This window comes from Carettochelys insculpta, chromosome 16, assembly GCF_033958435.1.
Source record: "Carettochelys insculpta isolate YL-2023 chromosome 16, ASM3395843v1, whole genome shotgun sequence".
Taxonomy (NCBI): Eukaryota; Metazoa; Chordata; order Testudines; family Carettochelyidae; genus Carettochelys; species Carettochelys insculpta.
In genome coordinates this window covers 31873342-31901302 of record NC_134152.1, presented here as the reverse complement: position 1 = coordinate 31901302, position 27961 = coordinate 31873342, and the positions used below count along the sequence as shown (strand labels likewise).

The 27961-nt window shown below is 41.6% G+C and overlaps 1 protein-coding gene and 1 long non-coding RNA gene across 4 annotated transcripts in view; both read right to left on the bottom strand.

Annotated features, from left to right (window-relative positions):
* The window catches only part of USP22 (ubiquitin specific peptidase 22), a 178958-nt gene that overhangs the window by 26357 nt on the left and 124640 nt on the right, over nt 1-27961 (bottom strand). For all 3 annotated transcript variants that reach the window (XR_012647743.1, XM_075010791.1, XM_075010792.1), the window contains one exon: nt 9344-9513. Coding sequence is in view for 2 of the 3 variants with exons in the window: in XM_075010791.1 (XP_074866892.1) it covers nt 9344-9513 (170 nt within the window). In the remaining variant the exon portion in view is untranslated. The remainder of the gene's footprint in view (nt 1-9343; nt 9514-27961) is intronic.
* Nucleotides 11671-12400, bottom strand: LOC142021684 (uncharacterized). Its single transcript, XR_012647744.1, has 3 exons — nt 12162-12400; nt 12012-12075; nt 11671-11914 (listed from the first exon to the last, which is right to left on the bottom strand). It is a non-coding gene; the product is annotated as an uncharacterized LOC142021684 (long non-coding RNA).

Below are 27961 nucleotides of genomic sequence, written 5' to 3'. Positions count from 1 at the left end.
AGGTTTTCTGGTAAATTTCCCCACACAGATAAGCTCAGTGCCAAGAGTTCCTCCTGTAAAAATAGAAGTTCAATTCCAAATTTACTAGCTGAAGTGACACTTTATTCCAAAGAAGTTAAAAATTTATCATTAGACCTCTCGTGCCCTTTGTAAAACATTCTCGATTAAGGGTGCCCTGCAAGGCCATACGGTTGATAAGACCTTGTAAGTGACACTACCGTTTATGTTTGAGGAATATTTTCCAACAAAATTCTTCCATCACAAAAAAAAAAAAAAAAAAAGGGGGGGGGGGCGATATTGTTTATTCCACTAAAATGGGGAGACAAGTTTTTCAGTTCTAGGTTTCTCCTAGTCCTTTCTTTTTGAGCTCTCTCATATAGGTTGAAGATCTCTAATCTGGAACTCTCTCATCTGGCAACATCTGTTATCAGGCATGATTTTAGTTAGCTGGTGGACAATTTATCATGGGTGTGGCCATGTTCCCCATGGTCCCATAAAATTTGTTTACCACCATCAGTCCTGGCTCCCAGCACTCAGTGGTTATTTAGCTGTAATTTATCCCTAACTGTCTTGTAAGAGCCAGGTAAGCAGCAGAAGTGCTGGTATTGCTGCTAGACAGTACCGACCTCCCATGATTTGGCAAATTCTCTCATTTGGCACTGGTCAGGTCCTGAGGGTGCTGGACTAGAGAGGTACAGTCCCTACCAGTAAAATGGCAAAAACTGTGCTGCAAAGCTGGCTAGAGGAAATATAGTCACTTTTGGGATTAGCTGTAGGTGAAATGTAATAAAGATTATTTTTCCCCACTAGCCCTCATTTCTGTATAAAGTTCTGCAAGCTTTTGTCAAATTTCTCTGCAAATAAAGTTCTTTTTTTCTGTAAGCCCCCTACTTTCTCAACAAGAAAACATACCACTGCAGTCCAACAATGCAAAAAGGCCTTCTATAAATAAAAGGATCAATAGGTAACTCTGATGCCAACAAGAATGTCACCAGGAGACTGGAGCACTGGAGTGGTAATTGAAATCTGCTGATGCAGCTACTGTTCAACTTAATTCAGGAAACTGCAGCAATAAAACTCCTCCGTCCTGTCACTCTTTGCAATTAGTCTGCGAGCTGTCTGGTCATTTTAACCAAGAGCACTCTCCATAATTACTCCAATGCAGACACCAGACCTGCCAGCAGATTTCACATTCCTTAGTGCTTCATTAGGATGAAAGGAATCTAAAAAACTATCATATTATTGGCTATTACCATATGGAAACTGGGAAGGCACTCAATCATAGTACTGTTAAATATACAGTACAAAAGCTTCACTCATACTATATTTAGTAAAAGTCCCTACGCCTTTTACTTAATTAATTCTTCCTACCTAAGACAGGGATGCTGGAAGCCATACAACCCAAACTGTAAATCCCCTGTATAAAATAGAAACCAATTCAAGGCACGGGTGCAACAGCAGTTCCACACACCTAGTTCCAGCACCTGTGCTTAACAAGTACCAACGTAAGTGCAATTCTATTTCTGAAACAGAAACCAATCAAACAATGTCAATATAGATCTTAGAAGAATCAGACTAACTGAATCTTCTAACTGAATATATATTTCTTCTAATTTTATAGCGTGCTTACCAAAAAGGTAGATGCATGTGGTAAAATGTTATCCCCGTGCTAACTGAATCTTTCCCCACCTACACAAACTACTGTGTCCCTATACAGGTTGAGAAATTGAAATAGTTGTGAGCTCATTGGAATATAAATTTGTGTGCTTACACCTGAGCACTACAAAAAAAATTTTACTATGCACATTAAAAACAAAAAACAAAAAAACACTTTTGTCAGTAAGTATTAGTGGGAAGCCATGGGAATAAAGGGACTTCGAAGTAGGCGTGGTCCTTTTGAAAAGGAGCCCTGTTGGGAAGAGCTGCGTGGCAGCGAGGAGCATCAATTTTGAAGTGCTGCGGCCGCCCACATGCCAATGAAGCACTGAATATGCATTTCAGCGCTTCATTAGTAAACTTCGAAATGGCCATTTGCGTGGCCATTTCAAAGTTTGGGGCTAGTGCAGACACGGCCTTTGGGATGTATAAAATGGCCTAAAAGATTCTCAGTCTTTTCCAGAAATCATCAAAAAATTGCTCATTTTTCCTCTTCCCTAGTTTTAATGGAGAACTCTTTGCAGTCTCCGAGATACCTGACTTCTACACTCCACCATTCATGTTTTACGCAAATTAGCACTCAGCCGCAATATATAGCAACCTCACCTGATCGGACAGAGACAGAACAGGCAGACCCAAAAGGCTACACCACTACAGAGATGCTCTACTCCCACCAGAAATGGATGTATGGAGGTGCCCAAGCTATGAGAATAAACAGAAGCGCTTTGGCAAATTAACATTCTCCCTGCAAGTAAGAGTTTTTAATTGGTCTAGTTTCTGTTTTGGACTACATTCCAACTGGAAAAATTAAAAGTTCAGTGTATGAATCAGTTTTCAACTTAAGGCTAAATAGACAAGGAGTCTACAATGGAGGGTAGGGGAAGGATGTGTTTTGGCTTCTAATAAAAACATCAATCCCAGGTCCCCCGACAATGAGTAATGTTTCATGAAAAACTTGGGAGATCTCAATTACACAATCATGGATATATAGTCTATAAGGATGTGATATACCTTGACTTTATCAAAGCTTTTCATACAGTCTCCCACAACATTCTTGCCCGTAAATTAAGGAAGTATGGATCAGATACATAGACTAAGATGGATAGAACGCAAGCTAGATGGTCAGGCCCAACAGGAAGCAATCAATGGCTCAATCTCTGGCTGGCTGGCGGTTGGTTTCAAAGTGGAGTGTCCCAAGGACTGATTCTAGGGCCAGTATTGTTCAAAATCTTTATTAATGACCTGGATGAGGGGATGGATTGCACCCTCAGTAGATCTGTGGCTGACTCTAAGCTAGGGAGAGAGGTAGATACATTGGAGGGTAGGGATAGGGTCCAGAGTGATGTAGACAAATTGGAGGATTGGGCCAAAAGAAATCTGATGAGGTTCAACAAGGACAAATGCAGAGTCCGGCACTTGGGATGGAAGAAGGCCAAGCATTGTTACAGGCTGGGACGGACTGGTTAAGAAGCACTACAGCAGAAAAGGACCTGGGGATTATAGTGGATGAGAGGATGGATATCAGTCAACGGGGAGCCCTTGTAGCCAAGAAGGCTAATGGCATATTGGAGTGAATTAGGAGAAGCATTTCCAGACCTAGAGAAGATATTCCCCTCTATTCAGCACTGGTGAGGCCTCATCTGGAGTATTGCTTCCAATTCTGCCCTCTTTCCCCTTCCCAGTATAGAAAGGATGTGGTTGCACTGTAGTGGGTTCAGTGGAGGGCAATGAGAATGATTAGGAGGCTAGAGCACATGACCTATGAGGAGAGGCTGAGGGATCTGGGCTTATTTAATTTGCAGAAGAGAAGAGTGAGGTGTGACGTGACAGCCTTCAACTTCCTGAAAGGGGCTCTGAAGAGGATGGAGAGAGGCTGTTCTCAGTAGTGACGGGTGGCAGAACAAGGAACAATGGTCTGAAGTTACAGAGAGGTGTAGGTTGGATATAGGTTGGATATTAGGAAAAACTATTTCACAAGGAGGGTGGTGAAGCGCTGGAATGCGTTACCTAGAAAGGTGGTGGAATGTCCATCCCTGGAGACTTAAGTCCCTGCTTGACAAAGTCCTGGCTGGGACGATTTAGTTGGGGTTGATCCTGCTTAAGGCAGGGGGCTGGACTCAATGACCTCTTGACGTCCCTTCCAGCTCTAGGTTTCTATGATTCCATATTGATTTCAGCAGCAATGCTTTATTATGGTATACTGCATGGGCACAAGTTCTATGGAACTTCACTGTGTATGGAGCTTTAAGGATACCAAAGGATTGTGAGGCATTTCTATTGTATAAATCTACACAGATGCTTTGCTGAGCATGTGGTATTAATTGCCACAATTTCTTCTTTCTACTTTTCTTTAACTCTTGACTTTATAAAAATTCCTGCCTAGACTCTTAAATAGAGAACACCACTGTACGTGCCCAGTGAGGCCTCAGTCTCTCGTTTGCCGTAAGGGCCTTCAGGTGCTTTTTCTTCCCTTTGTGTATGTTTCAGCCAGAATATATTTACTTTTATTTTCTGCACAAACCATTTCTACACAGCCCAAAAGCTTAGACATGAAAGTGATAAATCTTCTCTTGCTTCCTTTTTTCCTGTGTGTGTCTATTTCTAAACTCTCCTGCCCTAGTTGTACTGGATTCTTTGGCAGACTCTCAGTGGTGGGTAATGACAGGAAAAAGAAGGGCTTTGTTCTTTATATTGTGTGAGTACATGCTCCACAACCTGCAGTAACCCCAGGTGTTCCCACTATTCCAGTCACATAGGAGATGGAGAGAGACTCCCTGCTAATCATGCCACATTGTGAGGTCATTCTGTAAAGTGAATAAATATCCCAAGGGACTAGACCGGGGTGTCCAAAAGAATGTAATGATTGCCACAGCCCCCTGTGCACCCAACTCCAACCAGGCACCCTCACCCCCATGCAAATTGCCAGCGACTCATTGGAGCCGCAGCTGAGAGCTGTTTGAGGCCGCCGGAGCTGCAGAAGGAGCTGCCTCTGCTGCTGCTGCTGCTGCTGCCGCAACATGCTTGTCCCACCCGATGGTGGGGTGCATACTTAGAGCGGGTGGAGGGGACTCCACGCATGTGGCTCTCATGAGCTGCTTCGGCACACCATGCTGTCTAGTTCACCACACGTGGCGAACGGAAAGCGTATTGGATGCCACGGGATTAGACCATCATTGAACTTATTTTTATTGGTGAACCAAAAGTAAACACAAGCATCTAAGTGAAAAGCTAGCAGCTGAATTCATTAAGCCAGCTAGCACAACAAACAGATTCTATATATATTTTTTAAATCCAATTTCAACTATGCTGACCATTCCCAAACCCATTTTATTCTTCCTGCTATGCAATGCAGCAGGTTCCATTGCATTATTATCTCACCGAGACGTAAACTGCATGAGCCAAAATGTTAGATACAATTATACATTTGAAAAAACACACACCAGAGATTTGATATTGAAATATTTGCAAAGCTGTGTCTAGTGAACTTACAGGAAAAGAACTTTTATTCCCTTGATGTAAACAGCGACAAAACAGCTGACACCTTCACTGATCACCATCAATCTATTTCAACCAGAAGGAATTTGTCACTTCCAAACATGCAAATGCAGTGGACATTTGTCATGGACAAACTGTGAGGTTCAAGCTATGTAAGTGACCCTGAACTGAAAAGCAGAACACCATTTATTTAAGGATCACAATGGGCAAAACTGACTCTGATTTTTAGATTGCAGACCTCACTTTTGGGTGGGGTGGGAGGTGTAGCTTTCTAAGTTGAATTTATTTGCATGCTCTCTCTAGAGTCCCTGGCATTCCATTTGGGTAAGATCAAGCCTTCAGGAAAGGAGGGTGGAGGAGCGATAAAATTAACCCTTGCCCTGATTATCTGACATTGAATAAGATGTCTTGAGACAACTACATCAATTAACCCCAGGGGGAAAGCCAAGGAAAAAACACATCACACTGAAAACCAGTGACAGACTTTGAACTGCAATTTCTCTGATAATTAAATTATAAAAAAAAATTCCTTCGTACGAGCCACACCAGTGAATCTCTATTAGTTAGCCCCCCCGGTCACTGGAAATGCAACAGGAAGGATCTTTTCTATATAAATGCTCTTGTGTTTTTAGTGAGGGGACTGGGAATAAGCAGTTCAGTGAGAAACTGTAAGATATTAGATAGAAATGCAGGTGCGTGGAAATTCACAATAGTCCCATGGGGAAAAAGGGGCTTTAGCAGTCACAGATACAGAGAAAATATTCTGGAGTTGGGTAGCCAACAACACAGTTTTGTTTTATATTTCTGTGTCGGGGTGGGCAAAATATGGCCCACAGGAACCTTGGATAGGCCCTGCCTGCTCTGCCCCCTGAATGCTGCTCAAAGCTGCTAGCTCCCCGGCCATGTGCTCTGAGCACCCCTGTGAGGCTTGTGATGGTGGGGGGAGCGGGAGGAGAGGATTGTCATGCACTGCCTCCACCCCCAGCACAATCACACAGCTACCACTGGCTGGAAACCAGCCAGTGGCAGCCGTGAGATTGTGCTGGGGGCTGGGGCAGTGCGCAAAGTCTCTGCTCCTCCCCCTGTCCAGACTCACAGTGTCTCTCAGAGAAGCACATAGCCTGAACAGCCAGCAGATATGAGCAGTGGGCAAGGGTGAGACAGGCAGGGAGCCTGCCCAAGGCACCTCGCCTCCTCTTTCCCAGCAACTTTCTGCCCTTCCACCCCAGGTCACAACCCTAAGCCTTTGCACCCCTGCTGCTGCACCCATATGCCTGCCTGGACCCTGTGCTCCAATCCCCTGCTTCAGGTCACAGCCCAAACTCCCGGATCTCCTCCTACCCCAGCCCCCAGGTCACAATACTTTCCCAGGCCCTGCATCCTTCCACCACGACAGAATCCTCTCCTGCACCCATACCCCCTCCCAGACCCTGCACACCAATCCCTAATCCAGGCCATAACCCCCTCTTGCCCTAGGTCACAACCCAAACCTCTGCAAACCCTCCTGAACCCCTGTCCCAGGTCACAACCCCCTCCACACACACTCTGCACTCCCTACTACAGGTCAAAAATATCCTCCTGCACCCATACTCATATCCCCTCCCAGACCCTGCACCTCCTCTTGCATCTCAATCCCTTGCCCCAGGTTGCAACCCCTATCTTCACCCAAATCCCTTCCAAACCATACACACCTTCCTGCACCCCAAACCTCCACCATGAGCTCCCTTCTGCACCCAAACTCTATCCCAGACCCCCGACCCTCTCCATTAACATCATGGACAAGTGCATCCCTTGACCACTTAGCAAATTCCTGGTGCATCCCCTCATCAAAAATTATTACCTGCCCCTATATTAATATCTATACACTTGGCTTTTTACAATCAAATGGATTTGCACATTGATTGTCTACATAAACAGATATCTCCACACAGTACCTGTACCAATGTGGAGTAGTATCCCCTGCCCTTGCTATTCTCATTTACCACATCTAGTGCAAATTATCTACTAGCTTCTACCTACAGGCATTTCGGCTATGTCTGCACTGCCATGGAACATCTTCCAGGGTTCGATTTCACATGTCTCGCAGGAACACGTGAAATCGACCTGTCAGGTGTCAGCAGTTGACACCTGTACTCCTCGTGTCTTGCGAGGAGCAAGGGAGGTTGATAGGAGAAACTCTCCCATTGACCTTCCTCAGCGAGGACAGCCAAGTAAGTCGATTGCAGAGATATCGATTCTAGCTATGCAACTACTGTAGCTACAACTGCATATCTGTAATCAACTTACTTTTCCTAGCATAGACATGGCCATAGTTTTCTTTCTTCCCATCCCTTCCACCTCTAACCCAACTTCCTCAGTAGAAAACAGGTAACAAACCCACGTATAGGAAGTTTAACCAGGAGAGTTATCTTTGGCCAACAACGGCAAATGGGTGAAATAAACGTACTGAATAGCAGAAAGGAGATGCTAAGTGTGCCTAGACAGCTATGCACTGCCATGAAAACTCTGCATGCAGACATTATTTCTGAGTCAATATGTGCCTACCATGTAACAGCATAAACTATGTTTTCAACCAAGGTAAGTCCTGAGCATTTCTTTAGTTCTTCTTTAAGACAGGTCTCTCACAAAGGGGGAGAAGGCACAGGACAGACAAAGAAAGTTCATCTTAAAACATAAAATCAAAATTGCCAACAATCATGACATGTAGGCCTTTTATTTGAGTCAGATAAGACTGTAAAAGTAACTTCAATACAGTGACTCACAAAGGAAATATCTGTCAATGCCTATCGTGCAGCAAAGGCTACAGAGAGGATGTAGAAATTTCAGAAAAGTATACTGCAAAGGAAGGCATCTCACTGAACAAAGGGAAAAAAGAGATCCCATACAAAGAGGTGCTGAGGTTTGTCTTTGTCAGTGGGTCTCCATCCACTCTCCCCCCACCCCCAGGCAAGCAGTGAGAAGGGCCTCATGGGAAAAATGCCGGACAGGGGCATGCTCTCAAAGGTAAGAGGTCAAGCTGGGGTGGGGTCCACAAAAGATTAATTGGGCCTTGTGAGTGCTGAGCACTCCAGAATTTTTTCAGTGGGCTCTTGAACCCCAGAACAGCTGTGGAGTTGGCCCCTATGCATGAACACAATGTACATCCTGTACCAAGACGGCTGCTTTCAATTACCTTCCTGCAATTAGTGTGTTTTGGTATAGGAGAAGACAGCAAATGTTTTTAAAGGGAAGAATACATAGAATTAAGATCCTTACAGTATTTGTACTAACAAAGGTAACCTGGTGCCTAAAATGACAAGGCTACATGTGGGGGGGGGGGGGAGAAGAATAGCTCAATGGTTAGAGCATTAGCCTGGTAATCTCAGGGTTCTGCATGCAATACTTGAAGGGGCCTTTCAAGGGTCTGGGGCAGGTTAGATAAAAAACAAACAAATTTGTCAGGGATGGTGCTAGGTTCTTCTGTCAGTGCAGGGACTGCACTCGATGACATCTCAAGGTCCCTTCCAGCTCTAGGATATATAAATAACATACTGTGTTTTTGCTCACTCTTCACCACGAGAACCTGTTACGTATTCCTCAGTTAAAGCCTGGACCTTATTTATAAGTTCAGTGGCCTGTGGGCTGAATTCAGCCCACTGTCCAATGGGAGCACCTTGGCCAGGCTCTCTGCTTGCCTCACCCCTACAAGTTGCTGGCTCCAGGGGCCATGTGCTTCTCTGAGTAACACTGCATGCCTGGGGAGGGGGAAGGGTATGAAAGGCTTCACATGCTGCCCCCACCCCTAGCACAATCTTGCAGCTTTCACTGGCTGGATACTGAGCTCCCTTCTGCACCCATCAATATCATGGAAAAGTTCAGCCCTTGATCACTTACCAAATTCTTGGAATGGTCCCCAGCAAAAATCATTGCTCAATCCTGAATAAGATGCACTCCCTCAGCTTTAACAGAGCCCTGACAAGGTTTCATATTTGGTCCTTACTTAGACAACTCCTGATGACTACAATGACCACTTTGCCTGAATACAGACCACAGGATTGGATTCAACTATTCTGGGACAATATATTCACATTCCCCTTTTATCACTGTATTTTCCCACCTGAAAATGTGGATGGAATTTTTTCATGATCCCTCTCTGCATAGGAAGAGTTTTGGAAAGTTTCATGGTGCTGCTGTGATGGGGAACACCACTTACCTCCTGAAAAAGTGTAGACATTTCACAGACCAGACATGAGCTGGGGCTTTGCATTTCACATTTGTGCCTGTCGGAGAGGAAGAAATCTCGCAGTAGTGGAGTGTGGGTAAGTGCCTGGACAATACAGTTCATAAAACATGTGTTCCCAAGATTGATTAGCCCTCGTAGACCTATAAAGACAGAAAGATGACATATAAGTACTGCTGAGTTCCAGACAAAATCAATGCAGTGCATTGTAGGCATTTGCATCTTTAAAAAAAAAAATACAGATTCAATGTATTATGCCCCAGATGTGACACATGACACTGAACCCAATGCTTTATACTGCAGCAGGTAATGCTGCTTTGATGTATTCAAAATACTGCCACTCAATATATTAGAAGATTTTATATCCTGTAAAAGTTTGACTAATTCAGCCAGCAATGAACCAAAAAGTGCCACAAGTTTAGTAACAGGTTTTTTTGGTTTTTTTTGCAGCTAGGGAGAAACGCCAAAGCAAAACTCACAAACAACTGAATTGCTGCTTATGTTACCTATCAAAGAAGCTAATGGTAAGTGAGAACTGTAACAGACACCTAGAAAGACATATTTTGTCAATGTGCCATAATGTTGATCAACTGAAGCAAATAAAAATATTCACAGTTCAAAACAAAAGATTTTCTTCGGGTAAGGCACTAGGCCAAAAGATGCTTCTATAATTTTACTATGCACCATTTTATTTTGCAATAGCAATTTTCTTGTTTGAAACACATTGCAGATCATGAGAAGGTGGTTGTTTTTCTACCTTCCTGTGTAGATGAGGAAGAGTTGCTGCATACGGTGGCAGACTGTACCCAGGCTTATAACATATTTCTGGTTTTATAAAATATGTTGAAACTAAACTGAAGATTCCAAGAATGTTTCTACCTAACTCAGCTCAAGTAAAAGGTAATTGCAGATTAATCAACAGCACAGTCTGGGTTCAACCTCACAGAAACCAAATGCAGTTATGCCATATAATGCCCAGAGATAACATCTCGTGCATGAAATCCAAGATGCTCAAAGAAAACACCTTTTGTTGCACAGCACAAAGAAGCCAAAAACACAAGGAAAGCTTTTCAGTTATTTGCAAAGCTCACATGAGAATAAAATCATACTCAGATCCTTGTGGTCACCCGCAAGATTCTGATGTAGCAACCTCTGTGATGTAGCTGTGAGCCAGAAAGAGGCCAGCACACCATGAGGACGAGTGTGATTATTTCAAAAATACAGGAATCCTCAAAGACACTACCATTAAAAAAAAAAAAAAGAAAACCCACTGGCAGCTCCCTCCACACTTGTGATATTAGTAACAGGTAAAACCAATACATTTCCTACTATGCTATACAAATGGAGCTCTGATGAAAGCACTGCAAACCGGAGGAGAAATGATCCACCAGAACTGGAGAATTTGCCTGCCATTCCATGAAAAGACACCAGATGGCAACGTAGAGGTGATTTAAAATGCTGCAGTTCCCTTGCAATACACCAGATGGAAGTTAAAGGGCTTTCTGAATGCTTATCACCAAGGAGGGGCATGTGGTCCTGTTGCTAGGTTACTGTAGACATTATTCTGTTGAGCTGCATATTGAATTTAGGTGATAGATACACGGTTCTCCTAAATCATCCCTCCAGCATGCAGTATGACACTGCCCTGCCCCTCCAGCATCCTATGGCTTCTGTTTATTTTGTAGCACAGCACATAAAGTTTCCTATTTACATTACAGTAATTCCTGTCAAGCAGGAAGCACACTCTAATCATTTGTTTTATTAGCACACTGGGAGGCAGAGCAGCTGAATGAGCCACATTAGCAACTTGTTAAATAGTTAATTTGTTGTAGCCAAGTGAAATGCAGTTATGATGCTGCAGACAGCACAACAATCCCCTTACTCCAGCTCACGTGTCTCTGTGCATCATGTCGATATACAGAGATAATCATGCTGGGGTAAGAGTCATTGTCTTTGACCAACAGTGCTTGCTCAGCTACTCCTGTTTAGAACTATCTGTATTTGCTGTGCAAAGACTGAGGCCTTGGGAAATTCCTGGCAGGGGATACTAAGCACTTGTCTGTCTGAGCAGCAGTGCCTGTCTAAGCCCAAGAGAATCTCCTTCCATATTCCCTTGCAAACATTAGCCGTTATAATTAGAGAGAGAACCCAGACTAACTCTGGGCTGTATAGAAGACCCTTTATTTAGCAGAAAAAAAATGGTACTGCAACTACATATTTTTACCCCATTCCTTTCATTTTTGGTGTTTGATTAAGTGCTCCCAAAAAAAGGTAAACAGTACAGACAGATTTTTTTTTTAAATTTATTTATTGAGCACTGTATATTACATGCCTCTGTCTGAACCTTTCTTTGCTATGGCCACAGAAAGCACTTTCTTCAAGGTGGTCACCAGAAGACAAGCTGCAGACTTCCCTATTCAGAAGGCTGGTTTGGTCACTCTTTACATGCTTGCACAAAGTCCCTCTGATGTCAGTTTAGCATGCATCCAAACTTGGTGCTTCATGTGCAGACTTAATAGCTTGACTGAGTTGAGGTAGGACAACCTGTAAAACACACACACACAGGACTGAAATTTAGATACCCCCAGGGCTTAATGAACATTCTTCAAATGGAGCCTTGCAGAAAAAGACGTGGACTTACTTGGCTGAGGTGCACACTCAGTTTAGCCCTTATGCAGTAGGCACAGAATGATCTGAGTTGTTCTCTGAAAAGAAATACAGCACATTGAATTAGAAGAAAGATACTGAGCCACAGATCAATGTTTTCCTGTAATGATTACAGCATCCTTACCTTGGAGACAAACTGTCAAATTTTGTCTGAATAAGATCAACTGTGGATGGGACTTTGTTCAAAATACTCGTTAGCAATTCCTGAAAAAGAAAAAAAAATGATTTGTTGAAGACATAAGAGGTGGTGTAAAATGAAAGATTTTACTACAGAGATGCCTTATGCTGTACCTGGGCCATTTAAAAATACCAAAGAAGGGCTTCTGCCTCTCCTTTTAAGCTACTCCAAGAATTTTAGTGACTGTTCGGTGATGGCTAAGATGACAAAAATACTTGGCAATATGTGTAACATGCTTCATATCTTGCTTATGGGATCCATTCTTCATCAGTATATGAGGGGGGGATGGAGTCTGTAGGGAGAAGTGGACATATTTGTCCAGACTGCCCACTATACTCAGTTTGGAGTGACTATAACTGAGAGCTGGGTTGTACTGACTATTTGCTGTATTTTACAGTACCTTAGCTTTCTACGTTTCCATTCGTGCTTGAGGGGTACTGTCTCTGGGTTGACTTGAGAAATGCAGACATTGAAGATGAACAATACATACTTGTAGGCACAGACCTTTGTGTTCTGGGTGGTGAGCTCATTCTGTATAATGGCACTGATTTCCTTTTAAATCTTACTGCTGGAGAAACGAAAAATTGGAAATAAATGAGTAACACCACTGTCCAACAGGCATATAACAACTCTCAGTAGAAATGCAAACAAAGGGAAAAAAAAAACCTTTGTGGCCACTCTTCAGCACCATATGTTAGGTGTCTTTTTAGTGGTCCAACACACAATGAACTGGAATGACACAAATGAAGCTAGAAGCAAGAAAGCTAGATCTTCAGCACCTTGAGCATGGATTAATTCCAGATCTGAAGAAGTGGGTCTGCCCCACAAAAGTTCATCACCTAATAAATTATTTTGTTAGACTTTAAAGTGCTACATGACCACTTTTTTGTTTTGAACAGGGACTGTTCATCTGAGAAAAATATATACCTGTTTCTTTTGTTCTCAAAATTGGGTGTTAACTACTAACTTCATTTTAATAATATGTAGTTCTTCCATCAACACATCTTTAAAAAACTGCTCATTATAGAGAAATCCACAATACTGTGCTACCGTATACTTCCCAGAATGCGTGGAAAGCCAGAACATTGGCTGTTTTTGCCATACATACAAGAAACCTAAAACACCAAGTGTTTCACTGCTTGAAGACCAGCACTGGATTGACAGCCTTTGAAAGGAGGATCACAGCCAAAGCACTGCTATAAATTCACAAGTCTTTAACCGGCTTCCTAGCAAAGTCTAATTTGTGACCACCACTGTGTTTCCAGGTATGGGTGTCTAGGCCAGAGGCCAGGTCACCTGACAGAGAGGTAGCATATTGACACCAGCAAGGATGCTCAAACTGGAGAGTCTGAAAGAATGAAATGTAAGTACACATTCCTCTTCGATTAATTAGCATGTATAACAATTCTCTGTCTGGCCTTTGGAGCTTCATCAAGCTCTTTCAAACAACTTCAGACGCCAAAACATGTAGAGAAAGTACCTGCAAAAATGCTTGGGAAATTGATCCAAAAAGCAACCCTGAAAATAAATAAGACAATGTGCCAATGAAGATTTCCAGAATAAATACCTGGCCACTCAACACAGACCTTTCAGACTATATCCATGCAACAGCACGCACCAAATCATTACGGTACATCTTCCTCAAGTGCCATTTCAGAGACACACTGCCCTACTACTTAGCAGCAAAGAATTTAAAGCCTATTCTCAGACATTCCCATCCCGTCTATCCCACTGTGTTTGTTTTAGGTGCAGGCAGTATATTACCAGACCAAATAAGTGACCATCAACCTCAGCCAGGCTGGGATGGATGGGAATGTTGTTGTACTTTTTACAGGTTGAACCTCTCTAATCCAGAATTTTCTCATCTGGCAACATTGGTAATCTGGCATTTTAGTTAGCCAGACAACCATTTATCATGGGTGTGGCCAAGTTTCCTGTGGTCCTATTAAGTTTGTTTACAGCCACCAGTCCTGGCTCTCAGTGGGTTCTGTCCTGTTATTTAGCTGTAACTTACCCCTAAATTCTTCTAAAAGGACCAGTGGAAGTGTTGGTAATGTGCTAGACAATATTAACCTCCTGTGGTCCAGCAAATTCTCTCAGTTGGCACGGGTCAGATCCTGAGGGTGCCAGATGACAGAAGTTCGACATTTACTATGCTAGCAGATGCATCACCTGTACACGTGGTGGATGATGTGATTAATGAGATAACATTTTTGCAGGTTGTGAAGAAGGTTTCAGTACACCAGTGCTGAGTGTCAGGGCATGCTACAGAAACTATAAGTTCACAGAGAAGACTCAATCACTGACATGCAGCCCTATACAGTGAAGAGCATGAGTTTTTGTGAAATGAGTAGTCATTTTGGCTGCCAAAGCCCAACCAACTTTCATTTGTGCTGCTGCTTCTAAAATGTTGTCTGGTTGCTTCCACTTCTGCACCATTTAGGCTCGTGGGTTCCTTTTGAGAGGAACTACTGTGGCTATAGGTACTGACTGCACCCCAAATCACAACAGTAATTGCTAAGCACTTGCCAATTTTTTTTTTAATTCACTGTGCTAAGACCTCTGTGAGGTTTGCAGGGTTATTATCCCCATGTACAAAATGGTACCCGGGTCCAATTGCACAGAAAGTCTGTGGCAAAGCCAGAAATGGAACACAATTTCCTGAACTCTAGTTCAGTGTCTTAACCATAAGATAATTACCTCTCTCTCTGCATTTAACTGTCATTTAACAAGGCTGCTGTAGGCAGAAGGAATTTTGCATGATGTAGTGAGGTAAGTCTAGAAAAAGAGATGATTAGCAAAAGCAGCTGAGAATCAAGTTACAATAAGTTTGAAACTAAAAATTTCATGTAGCAAAGTTTGTGCACGAACTACATCAGTGTTTCCCAAGCTTAAAACATTCACATACTCCTTTTGGGACATTAGCCTTATTGGTGTACCTCCTCTCCCACTGCTGTCCCAGTGCTTATCTCCTGAATTTTAGTAATTTATTTTCTGCCATGTACCCCTTTAAATCCTTTTGAGTGCCACCAGTGGTACACATACCACACTTTGGAAAACACTGAACTAGATGACAAGCTAAATGAATTCCCAGCTATCAACAGTTTAATACAGCGCTACTGTAAAATTTTCACCACAGCCAAGTCTGAAAAAATTCAACCACAAACCTCTAGATTAAATAATTGACTCCTCTTCTCCCTCTAATTACCTCAAGAGCACACACCCCTTAATCCTATGCTATAAGGAAAATGGACATCTGCAGATGCTTGATGCCTGGGACGCTACAACCGTTATCATTAAACTCAAATACAAATCTTTTATGAAGCTAGAGTTAGATGTTAAGTTTATGACCACTATTTTTATTACTCAGTTTATCCTTCTAACGTGAATGGCAGACTACATTTTGATGTGGAAATGTCCCCCTGCCGCAATTAATTCTGAGATTGTACTGAGTTCTGCCAATGTTGTAAGTCGCTTGTTTTGGGTGAGATGAAGGAGGAAGAGTAATTTATTGTTCCAGAGAAACAAAAAAACAGTGAGAATTGTTATTAGATATTGTGCCCTCTTTACATTTCAAGATGTATCATCATCAAGATGGATGCTGTGTTGTTTTTTTTTTTAAATATCATTAAAATCAGCAGTGCCAGTAAAACTGTAAATTGACATGCAATATACATCTTTAAAATGTTCTGACTGCTTTGAGAAACCAATTCGCTCTTTCTCCATGCTTGCCCAACAACAGAACTAATGATCATTGTTCCAGGTCAGGTCAAGAAGCACCCAGTTAAATGAAGGCACTCTTTCAGAAGAGCCAGGTCAGAGCTGAGCATCACAACCAAAAATCCACAAGGCTTTGATGGGGCAGAGAGAGGACAGAAGAATTTGGGTGACCTGTTACATCACTAAACTGAAACACCGGTTCATGTACTGTACTGTGGTGATTTACAAGAAGGACCTCTGAGGCAATCAGGAGGTGGCTCCTCTCTGGGGAAGACATGGGACAGTCTGCTTTCCATATATGCTTGAGTAATTCAGGGGAACCCCCCCACCACACAAAATTTTGTGATGTTCTGTAGCCCGCCAGAGTAGAATAAAAAAATAACGCCTTGACCAAGTGCCACCTTAATAGGCAAAACTGAGCTGTTTAACATGAATGTTACATAAATTACACTTAACATCTGGATAACTGAACTTCTGGATTTTGTAGTCGTAAGGAATAAAATGCTAGACAAATGCTGTTTGCATAATCCAGTGGTAGTATAACACGTAATACAGTGCAAACGTGTAAAAACTAAGCTTCAAATTGTGAGTCCACAAAGATCTACACAAATCCTGGAACACAAGTAAATATCTGGCTGTTATTAAATGCAAATCAATTTGTATAGTGAGCTGCAACAATACAACAATGCCCTACAGGTGGCAAATAAACCACAACAGGAAGGCAGTTATTTCCTATTCAGAGGAAGGTTAAAGACTCCTACAAATAATCTCAAAGACAATTTGCTGTGGCCCTGATGCAGATTAAAGCCAGGTCTATTCTTCTGCAGATGTGGGACGCACAGGCTGGATTTGTCAGTCAACAGGGTATACTCATCACCTAGTCCCAAAACGGGTAGCCGGGACCCACAGCAGGGTTCTTGCCTGACCCCTGCTATCTTCCTGGGTCAGTCATCTAACAACTTGTCTCCTGCATTCAGTGATTCTGTAGTCAGCTAACTGATGGTGGTGTCACTTAGTCAAAACCTAGAAGGGAAGTAAACATTGCCAAAATGATCCATCCTAAAACAGAAATGAAGACATGAATACAGTTCTGTCAGATCAGAAACCAGGTACAAAACAGAAAACTAAAGTCAGGTGTAAGTGGTCAATTTTTGACGTAAAAAAGTGCACAGTATGACAGGGTTATTTAGCACGAGTGAACACGAAGAAGAGCAGCAACGAACAATCAGATGGAGAAGTTTATAGATAACAAAACTGTTTAGATTAGCACGGGCTAAAGGTGACTGTAGGGAACTCCAAAACAAAGGTAGGCTATCTGAATGGCAGATGAAAATCAATACGGACAAAGACAAGGTTGTCCACGTGGGCACAAGCAATATGAACTACACTCATATGCTTATAAGTTTTAAATGGTGAAGTTCAAGAAAAGATGACTGAAGCATCTTTGAGGACTGCTCACTGAAGACTTTAGTTCAATGTGCAATGGCAATCACAAATACAAACAAGCCAATAAGGCTGAAGCAAGAAATTAAAACTATTACATAAAACCTTTGGTATGTCCTTGCCTTATACTCTGTTCAGTTTTGGTAATTTTATCTTAAAAATGGTACAGTACTAGGTGGAAAAGGAACCCTAAAAGGCAATGGATTTGAGCCTGGGAAATATTTCCAGATGAGGAGAGATTAAAAAGATTAAGACAGTTTAGTCAAAAGATGAGTAAGAGATGACAAGATAGCAGTATATAAAAATAATGGTCTAGAGAAAGTCAGTGGGAGCTTATTATTCTGTATTATAGTACAAAAAGGAAATACTCAACTATATTAAAAAGGCAACTAATTTATAATTAATACTTTACACAATGAGTAATTGTAAGTAACCCACAGACACAAGATTATAAAGAGGTATAGACTTGACTAGGCTTTCACATAAGATCTCTCTATAAAATGTCTTGACCATCTAGTTGCACCAGTGGAATAAAAGTTTATATGGAATATCAATCTTCATGCTTCAGGATATAAAACAAGCATTAACTGCTTAAAGTCAGGAATATTCTTTCCCATAAACATACTATTGCCTAATCAGCTGCTATGGGAATCTTCTATTTCTTCTCAGAAGTGTTTGTTTTGGGCTGAGAGAATGGATAGCAATAACTGAACCTTTGGCCTGATCGTATAACCTTGCTTCTAACTCCTAATGTTCTCTGGCCTGCAACAAACATCTATCATTACCATCACTTGATTAAACCTAATCTAAGCACTCTTCTTCGATTCTTCTGACAGTGCCATTGAAGAAAAAGGCACATATCCAAGATCCAAACCCAAATTAAAATTTAATGGACTTCTGCTCTTAAAACGCCATGCTTTCCATTTTAGCAAGAGCACCAGTTGTCCCCTTTGGAGTGCACGTGCTCCAAGGAAGACAATTAAAAGTTTCTCTACTCTTGTCACATGTCTTCATGTTAAAAACAGCATCCACCAAGTTGTAAGACTGTTCATGTTTTGCATCACCCACATCTATTACCGTGCTGCAAGTTAGCAATGCAACTGACAAATTTCACGAATTTGCTCAGATTGTTTGTTGCTACCTCCTTGAAATGGGACTGAATCTGACCAAGTTAACTGCTTAATATATCACAACAGTAAGGCACACACAGGTAGTAGGTTGATTGTAGATTGTCGCTGCTGTATCTAATAGTAACAAGGTGATGAAATATATAATAAACCTCATTACTGGTTAAGGGACACAGTTTAGCAGTTTAGGTCCAAAATTTCATAACTCTTAATTTTAAAAGGAATAATGAAGTAGTTTCAATTTAAATATCCTTCTGAAGTATTTACATTTTGCTGGCCAAAAGGCTCAACTATGGTGAGGGCTTTCTTCATTTTGACTCTTGCAGCTAGTAAATGAACCACCACCACCACCACCACCACCACCAAACGCAGATTTGTTTTTATGAAGTCATCTCTAGTGAGTCAGAGCACCATTCACATATACATTTTTTTTGAAAGCCAGACAACACATTTCTTCATTGCTCTTGATGAATAACTTCCTTAAAAGTTATCTGCATAAAAACGTTCACATATGCTGTACTCAAATATTCCAAGAAGAGGCATTCAGAATGGATCTTACCTTGGCTGGCAGCTGAGTTTGAACAGACTTATGATGATGTTTCAACATACAGGAGATTTTTACCTTTCTATATTCGTTCCTTCCCTGCCTGACTTTCACCCACTTCTCTTTCCTGTTAGCTCCTTTTCCTCTGCATTCAGTTGCACTCTTTCCTGCCATATAGATCTTTCACTTAGTTGCACCTTTCTAGACTTGTGCCTGCATCCCTTCCTTTCCCTTTAATTTTCATGCAAACTTTCCAATGTGGCTTCTTCCCTCTCCCAAGTCACTGACAGCCTCATGCTTGTCTGATATAAGGGTTAAATTAACACTTATTCTCCATCTGCTTCCTTGATTCAGTCACCTGGGGACACAGTCACATCCTTCCTTACCCCTGAAATCAACTCTTTGACCTAGACTCCCACCATCTCACATCTCTTCTGTAATCCACTTCTTCTGCCCAGTATTTAAGTGCAAGCTCATCCAAAGATACTGCCATCACCACTTCTACTTCTATAAAATCTACACAAATAAAACTGTTGAGCCAACAAGGAGGTTCCGAAGAGCCTCACTAATGCTTCTGCTCTGAGCTGACTTGTGACTCCAAACTGGCTTCTGAAGCTCAGCTCACAAGTGTTTTATCACACAATGGGAACTGAATAGGTAATTTCTCTCTATTTTAATTCATTGAGCTGTAGAGTAGAAGTAAACTGGTTGGCTACTTCCTTTAAAAACAAGGTTATCCTGTTCCTAAACTCAGAATGGCTCCATTTCTCCTCTTGAACATAAAGTTTATTGAGAAAGACTGCTAATGTAAGAACTAGAAGAATTTAAAGGAAGAACAGGTCAGTAGAAAACAATATGAAGTATCAGACCCAATAAAAGATAAAATAAACTAATGGACTATTTTAGAGCCATTGTACTAGAACTTCATCATCAACCTTACACAATTACTCCACACTGAACAATGCAAAGCAGCTATGTTAGAAACACACATGGGACAGAGTATAAATTTCCATGGCAAAACTACATATTTGCATTTTAAAATGAAATCCATCCACAGGTTTTTAAAATACCTTGCAAAAAGTTTTCTGTAACTTCTTTACTACCTGAGTTATGGCTGAAATAACTAATTCGATAAAATCTTTTAGTGGGGGTGGGGAAGGGAAGGATTCTGCAGTGAATATATTAATATGGCAACCGTGTAGGATCGTAAGTCAAAATTCAGATAGAAAAGTTAACACCATAGATATTTATAAATATTAACTATGAAGGGATATGTACAACCTACCCACAGCCAGCAATCCATTGCATCTGGATAGTAATAAAATATAAAGAACCCCACCTCCTGCCACTCCCCAAAATACAGGAAACTCACATATGCTGCTTAACTTGGAAAATATATGCATCATTATATTCTAAGAATGTTTTCCACATAGATGGACCAGTCAACGAACCAGAGAGCTCTCAGTTCTAAAAACGTGAGACAACCAGATACAATTGTATTTCATTCTCATTACCAATTTGTTTACTTCATTAACACAAGACATTGTTTTCCTCCTGCACCCTCTGCAGGAGACCTGTCAGTCAGTCAATTTCCTGGCAAATAACAAGTGCAACTTGTTCTGAAGCTGAGTAATTGACAGTACAAACCAGGATATGCAATCTACGTGACGAGTGCATAGGTGCAACATTACGAGCTGCCAGGAGGAAAGGTACCAAATGCTTCACAATATTCATTTTTCTTAAAGAAGAATCATTCTTGCTCCAAAATTTTTAAAAACTAAGTTCCCCATTTTTAGATCAAAATACCACACAAAAATGTTAGATGCATGTTGGCGCATATTTCTCAGTGTTTACTCTAGAAAAGTCTATGTTAAAATTATGACAGTTTAGATGCACAACAGTTAACTCAGTTAAGGTTCCTATGGCAGCCATAGCTTGACTCCTTTGTATACATATAGCACTTTGTGGCATATGTATGTGCCTCAGGGCAGTGTTGTAGTTATTCTAAAAAACATAACTGTTTATGTTTCAATCCAACATCCACTCTCGTCATAAAAAAAGGCAGTGGATGACTTGGAGAGATGCAGTAGTCATAAATTTTAAACCAGCTATTGCACTCCAATACAGTCGCCTCCTGGCACCTACTTTTTAAAAGCTGGGAAAGAAACTTAAGTCTGCAGCCCTCGGCAGTGTTGCAGATCAGTGCTGGAGGAACTCTGCAGTGACCTTGCATCTGTCTCTTCAATTAAAATCAATGCCAAGGCAGTGTCACAGCACTGAACTACAGACACAGCAGGGCAAATCTGCAGTGGTACTCCAGCCAGAGAACCAGTTTCCAACAACTGATAACCACCCGCCCCCGCAAAAAAAGCTGGGATTCAAAGATTACCCTTAACGCAGCCAGTTAGTTGCAGATATCAGTTAATTCTCAGTCATGGGTTATGTCTACACTATGAGTCAAGGATTTGATCTTCAGTTCCCACAGATGTGCTCCCACTAGCTCCCATCTAAGTTTACATACTAAAAACACTATCACAGCTGTGGTAACATGAATGCTGGCAGTGGCACTGGTTAGTTGCTTTGAATATAAACTCTTCCATACAGTAAACAAAACAAGCAGTCCTATAGCACCTTAAAGACAAACAAACAATGTCATGTATGAGGTTATGAGCTTTTGGGGGACAGACCCATTTCTTCAGATCTCGAGAAGCGGGTCTGTCCCATGAAAGCGCACCTAATAAATAACAGTCTTTAATGTGTTACAGGGCTGCTTGTGTTGTGAACACACAGGCTAACACGGCTACCTCTCTGAGACTCTTCTGTACACTGTCCCTGTGTCTACACGAGCTTCTTCCTCTTGGAAGGGGCATGTTAATGAGCAGGTTCGAAAGATGCTAATGAGGCACTGCCATGAATATGCAGCACCTCATTAGCATAACAGCAGCTGCGCCGATTCGAGTGTGCAGCTTTTTGAATTGCACGCCGCCCTTGGAGAGAGGGACTTTCTGAATGGACCCCACCCCAGTTTTCGAAAGCCTCTTCTTCCTATCTGGTGTTAGGAAGAAGGGACTTTCGAAAACCGGGGGGGGGGGGGGGGGGGGGTCCTTTCAGAAGGTACCCATCACCATGGGCAGCGTGCGATTCAAAAAGCCACACTTTCTAATCGCCATGGCTGCCATTATTCTAATGAGCTGCAGCATATTGATGGCAGTGCCTCATTAGCATCTTTTGAACCCGCTCATTAACATGCCCCTTCCGAAAGGAAGGGGCTCACGTCGACCCAGCCTGTATGCATTCAGGGCAGCTAGTCCACGCAGGCACTGCCCATGCCATTGAACCTATACACCAATTTCTAGCTCACCAGATCACACAAGTAAGTCTGTAGGGACTGGGAATTCCACCCCTTCCTTATAGCATAGATGCAGCCACAGCTATGTAGGAAAAATGCATGTCTCAAAGTGTAATCATCACAGTGAAAGTCTTCCCTCAGGATTTGTGTCCCTTGGTCAAGAGGTGGGATTTCACCTGGGGTACACTCTTGCATATTAGTGACAGGACCTATAGGCAGGTAACAAATATTTTCAGTATGTTTTTTTTTTAAACTCACTGGAGAATGACTAACCACAAGAAAGTGGCTTATAAATTTTTTATCCAGTAAAGAAATGGAAAGAAGTGTGCTATGCTAAGCAGGTAGGAATTTGTCATTTGTATGCTGCAGATGTTCTTACACACAGAGTGATGCAAGACAGATTTAAAAGGGAAAGTAAATCCATTCCTTAATTTAAATAGCAGCTGACATAACGTAGAACTCACTAAGTCGTAAACGAAAGGAATGCTGAGAAATCCTTCCCATGAGCTAGGCTGTGTCTGGCACCAACCACAGAATACAGCTGAATGGAAGCTTTATCACGAGTGGGTTTTTTTCCCCCGTTAAGGCCAGTGTGACAGGGAATAGCATATCAGTTACTGGTAAGCTTTGCTGAAAATACAACTTGAGCAATACCATAAAGATGGCCACAAAGGACATCACATGCAATAACCAATCAGATTTAAGAAGTTCAACAATACAAAATACCTCAGATAACTGACACAAGATTACAAAATACCTACCTTTAATTCTTAGGTCTCATGATTTACTGGGAATGTGTTAATATTTCTTCTCAATGCAGCAAACTATACTGTGTGTTTTCTGAAAATACACCAAGTGGATGCTACAACATGGAACTTAAAACACAAGCGCAAATACTAGGACTGTTTACAAATTTATGTACTAAAAATACAAAGGAAGCAAATAATGCAAACATCTAAACTATATAACACAAGAAGAGCTTTGAAACTACTACTGTTACCTTGGAAGAAATCAGAAATGATGAAGTTGAGCTAAAGAATATTATTCTCCAGCTAGGTGAAATTCACTCTGTATAAGGTCTGTGCACCACTTAAATTCAATGCAAACAATATTTTGGGCTTAAAGACATTATGCATCTATAACAAAATTAACTGATTATTCATGCACATACTGGTAGAATGTGTCATGTCACTGTTGCAGTGGCGTCCCTTATGAAAATTAGCATAATTTGAACATGCTTTATGCAAACACGTCATGTAACATTTAAAATGTTACAATCTTTTGAATCTGTATATCCTATTTTTTAGGCATGTATCATTCGTGGATGTGAAGTTAGAAATATGAAATGTGAATCTAAACATGCTAAGGTGGGCCATTAGGGATACTTTAGGAACTTAATGGTTCAGCACTCAAAACCAACAATGAAATGGTTTTATTTTTCCTATAATCCCAAACTGCGGTTGGTCCTAGAAAGTACATGTGACCATGGTACCTGGTACTGGAATCCATCTTGAAACTTGTATTTTTCCTGGGGATGGGGAGATTGAACAGTGTTCCTCCATTCTCCCAGAGCTGAAATAGTTCAGTGTCTGTGTTACTCTGCAGGGGGATGGTAACCCCAACTCTGTGCCTAGACTAGAGCTTCTGACCAAGCAGGACAGGGTGTTGGGGAGCCCAGAAGGGGGCAGGAAGGCAGGCATCAGTGGTTTGATTAACACACTGGGAGGCCAACTTCCAGGGAATTTCTGTGATCCCACCCACCACAATCACTATTTAAGCAGTGCTAGATTTACTGTTCTCACTTATACACAACTCTAAAATTAGCCAGATCAAACAGTTGATCTCATTCAGCATTATGAGGGGGGGAAAAATAAAAGGATAACTAAACAACCTTTTAGCATTTACTTTGCATGTTGGGAAGTTGCTTCAGCAAATGTAAAAAAATGATTTTTCCCCCTATGAAATACCAGATTCAAGTAATTTATTCCTTAAGTTCCTTAACCAAATCGTAGTGTTTTTATTTAGTCATTGTTTCAGTGTTTTTTTTGGCTAACCAGTTCAGAAGTACATCCTTCCCCCAGACACACCTGTCTGCTGAAACTTGCCATTGCAATCTCTCTGCAGAGATTTATCAACACAGGTTTTCAAAAACTGAGGAGGTAATAATACTGAGTACAAACAGGGTGAACAGATACCAGCAATGTAGATGTAGCTGTGTCGGTTCCAGGATAATAGAGAGACAGAGTGGGGGATGCAATATCTTTTATTGGACCAATTTCCATTGGTGACAGACAAGCTTTTGACTTACACAGTACTATTCTAAATCTTGGTTATTCAGAAAATATTAATAAAAAAATCTCCCTGGAGAATTTTAAGTGGGAAGCATAATGTTCAAGCTATTACTGCATAATTGCTTCCCCATAATAGATAGTCCCTAAAACTTGTGACATTCATCGATCATGGCTTTCCAGCCTTTATTTTACGAGAGAAAAATACCAAATTTGAATGCATGATTCAAGTCAGGATTTCACTCTGACATCCACAGCAAGAATGGAAACTCACGTAAGTGCACGTTTTAACGTCTTCAACTTATCCCTAACTTATATTTTACACAGAACCAAAAAAAAGTCTCCAAAATACTCCTGCTGCTTATTGTTTCACTCAGAGAGGGGCATTCAACTTTCTTATAAGCAATTATGAAACACCGCTATGGCAAATACAGCAATTGCTTATCTGTTTGACTAATCAGTACAGAGGGATTTTACTTTTATAAATCCATTTTTAACATCAGGTGCATTTTGTCCCTCAGGGGGGTAAGAAAATTAATTACACTGGTACTTTTGCCATTAATTTTGTCACTGATTTTATTATCCTCTCCTTGCACACACTTCCGTAATACCTGAACTGCTTCTTCTCTGTAAATACTGCTCAGATTGCAGCTCTATCTGGATGCTTCTCACCCATGGCCTGGTTTTTCTCGTTATGGCAGGTCCTGTTTGCAGGCAGCCCTACTCCAGGAAAGTCAGTCTCTTTCCTCTCCTCTTTCTGTGGTAGTGGTGCCTAGTGGAGGTATCCACAGTGGCTCTTCCTCAGGTTCACAAAAGGTCATCTAGACACCTTTTCACCAGGAAGAACCTAGACAACTCTAAAGGCCACTGAGCACAAGGGCGAGCCAAGGCCATGTTATCTCCTAGCAATCTGTATCCATTTCAATTTTCCCTTCTCCAAATCTTCTCCCTCCCCCGCTTTTATTATTTCTTATTAGAAACAGTGTGTCTTGCCTCTAGAGGACAAGCGAGCTAGTAAAATAAGAGATTAACAATAAAGAGAAACAAGCTGCAGCCCTCTGAGCACCGAGTTAAAGCAGAGAGGTATCTTTATTCTGTGTAAAACTCTGATTTCATTAAAACCTGCTGCATTTTTAAAAGAACGAAAGCAAAATAATGCGGGGGGTGGAGGAGAGGGGAGGGAGTGACGGACTCCAAAGACATCTGTATATATAGCATAAAAGGTACAGTTAAGGCCACAAGTAAAAATAAAACCTTCCTCTGGAATTCACCTTTCACAGCCTAACCAGTTGCTAGTAAGGTTTGGGAGTAACCACATTTCCAGGATAGAAGAAAAGGAAGATTACAGGTGTAACAACTTTTGGGCTTCAGACAGAGGATGAAAAATGCTCCATGAATAACATCTGAAGGCAAGTTCTGGAACAGCATTCATGTTTGATGATATCATGCCTGCTTCATCTGTCTTCTGCAAAGGAGTATTTCCCACAGTATAAAGGGGGGAAATAGTGATCTATGTAAACAAAAACAAAACAAAAACAAAAAAATCAATGAGATCAGATATAAATCCAGTCTAAACTGATTTTAGCTGGACAAGGAAGAGAGGACATCTATGCCCAGGTGCAAGGGAAGGAGACTGGCATAACATATGCGGTTACTTCTAAAGCTCACAGTATTTACTACTAGTTGTATAAAGCCCAAGCTAAGGTCACACATTCAGTTAATTCTGCAGCTGAAAAAACTTTTAAATATTTATGACTGTAATAAACCAATATTGATTTACTCTCCCGAAGTCTAATCTAATCAATTAAAGTTAACAAAAAGAGGCTCAAGCTAAGGATTTACATTCCAGGCAAAATTTGTTTTGAACCTTTCAGCTGGGTATATCATCTGGCCAAAGAGAGGGAAAGAAAATGGGGAGGAGCCCTGCCAATTGAAAGGCTGCTTTTTATTTAATAATAATAAAAATCACATTTCCTATTGTCACTTGCTGTCTAGGGGATTCTGCCTGCCTCTATTTCAGACACAATTATTTGCGTATGTATACGTACCATAGCAAAAGTTAGTTAAAAGTAATCAACTCCAATGCAAGACATTATGGAAGATTTTCATTGACAGATCTTGTGACTCAGCAAGGATCTCAGGAACTCGCTTAGCTTGCAGGTGTCTGACATTTTGATGTATTGGTTCTTTGGGTCATTTGCTTTATGCTGTCATGTACTTCCAAGTAAGAAACCCATGTTCAGATCGGTAGAGTTGCTGAAAAGAAACTTTCATCACTTTTGTCAGGCCCTTTTATTAATACTCCATGATTAAAAGATTTCTAAATATAAATGGACGTAGGGGAGAGAAATCAAACATGTTTATTTAGCATATAACCAATACTAATGCGTCTGTGTTTGAACACACCTGGGCTATGTCTACACTAGCCCCAAACTTTGAAATGGCCATGCAAATGGCCATTTTGAAGTTTACTAATGAAGCGCTGAAATACATATGCAGCGCCTCATTAGCATGCGGGCGGCCGCGGCACTTCGAAATTGACATGGCTCGCCGCCGCGCGGCTCGTTCAGATGGGGCTCCTTTTCGAAAGGACCCCGCCTACTTCGAAGTCCCCTTATTCCTATGCTCATGACTTCGAAGTAGGCAGGGTCCTTTCAAAAAGGAGCCCCGTCTGAACGAGCCGCGTGGCGGCGAGCCACATCAATGTCGAAGTGCCGCGGCTGCCCACATGCTAATGGAGGCGCTGAATATGTATTCCAGCGCTTCATTAGTAAACTTCGAAATGGCCATTAGCATGGCCATTTCGAAGTTTGGGGCTAGTGTGGACATGGCCCTACTGAAAAGGGTTAAACAGTTTTTTGGGAGGGACATTCAAAAGGGAGCAAGATTTGGGAAGCGTGCATCACAGTATAAACTTCCACTTAAGCAATAAGCTCTTCTAGGAAAATGCAGACCTCTGCAAATGTATCTACTCAAACATTATGCTTCTAGTGCACTGCCCTGAAAGGAACCAAGCTCCCAAGGAAAGACATTCTGCGGTGCAGGAGAGCAAGAGGTCTTTGTTTTAAGTGGGCTATGTCTACACTACAGCAGTCTGTCAAAAGAAGTCACCATCAGAAGAGATCTTCCAACAAAACTTCTGTTGACAGAGTGCGTCTGCACACAAAAGCAGATTGAAAAAGCGATCTGCTCTGTTGACAAAACAGCCACCCGGAAGCACAGCAGACAAAACTCTCTAGTGTAGACATAGCCGTGGTCTGTGACCAAGCCTCCCA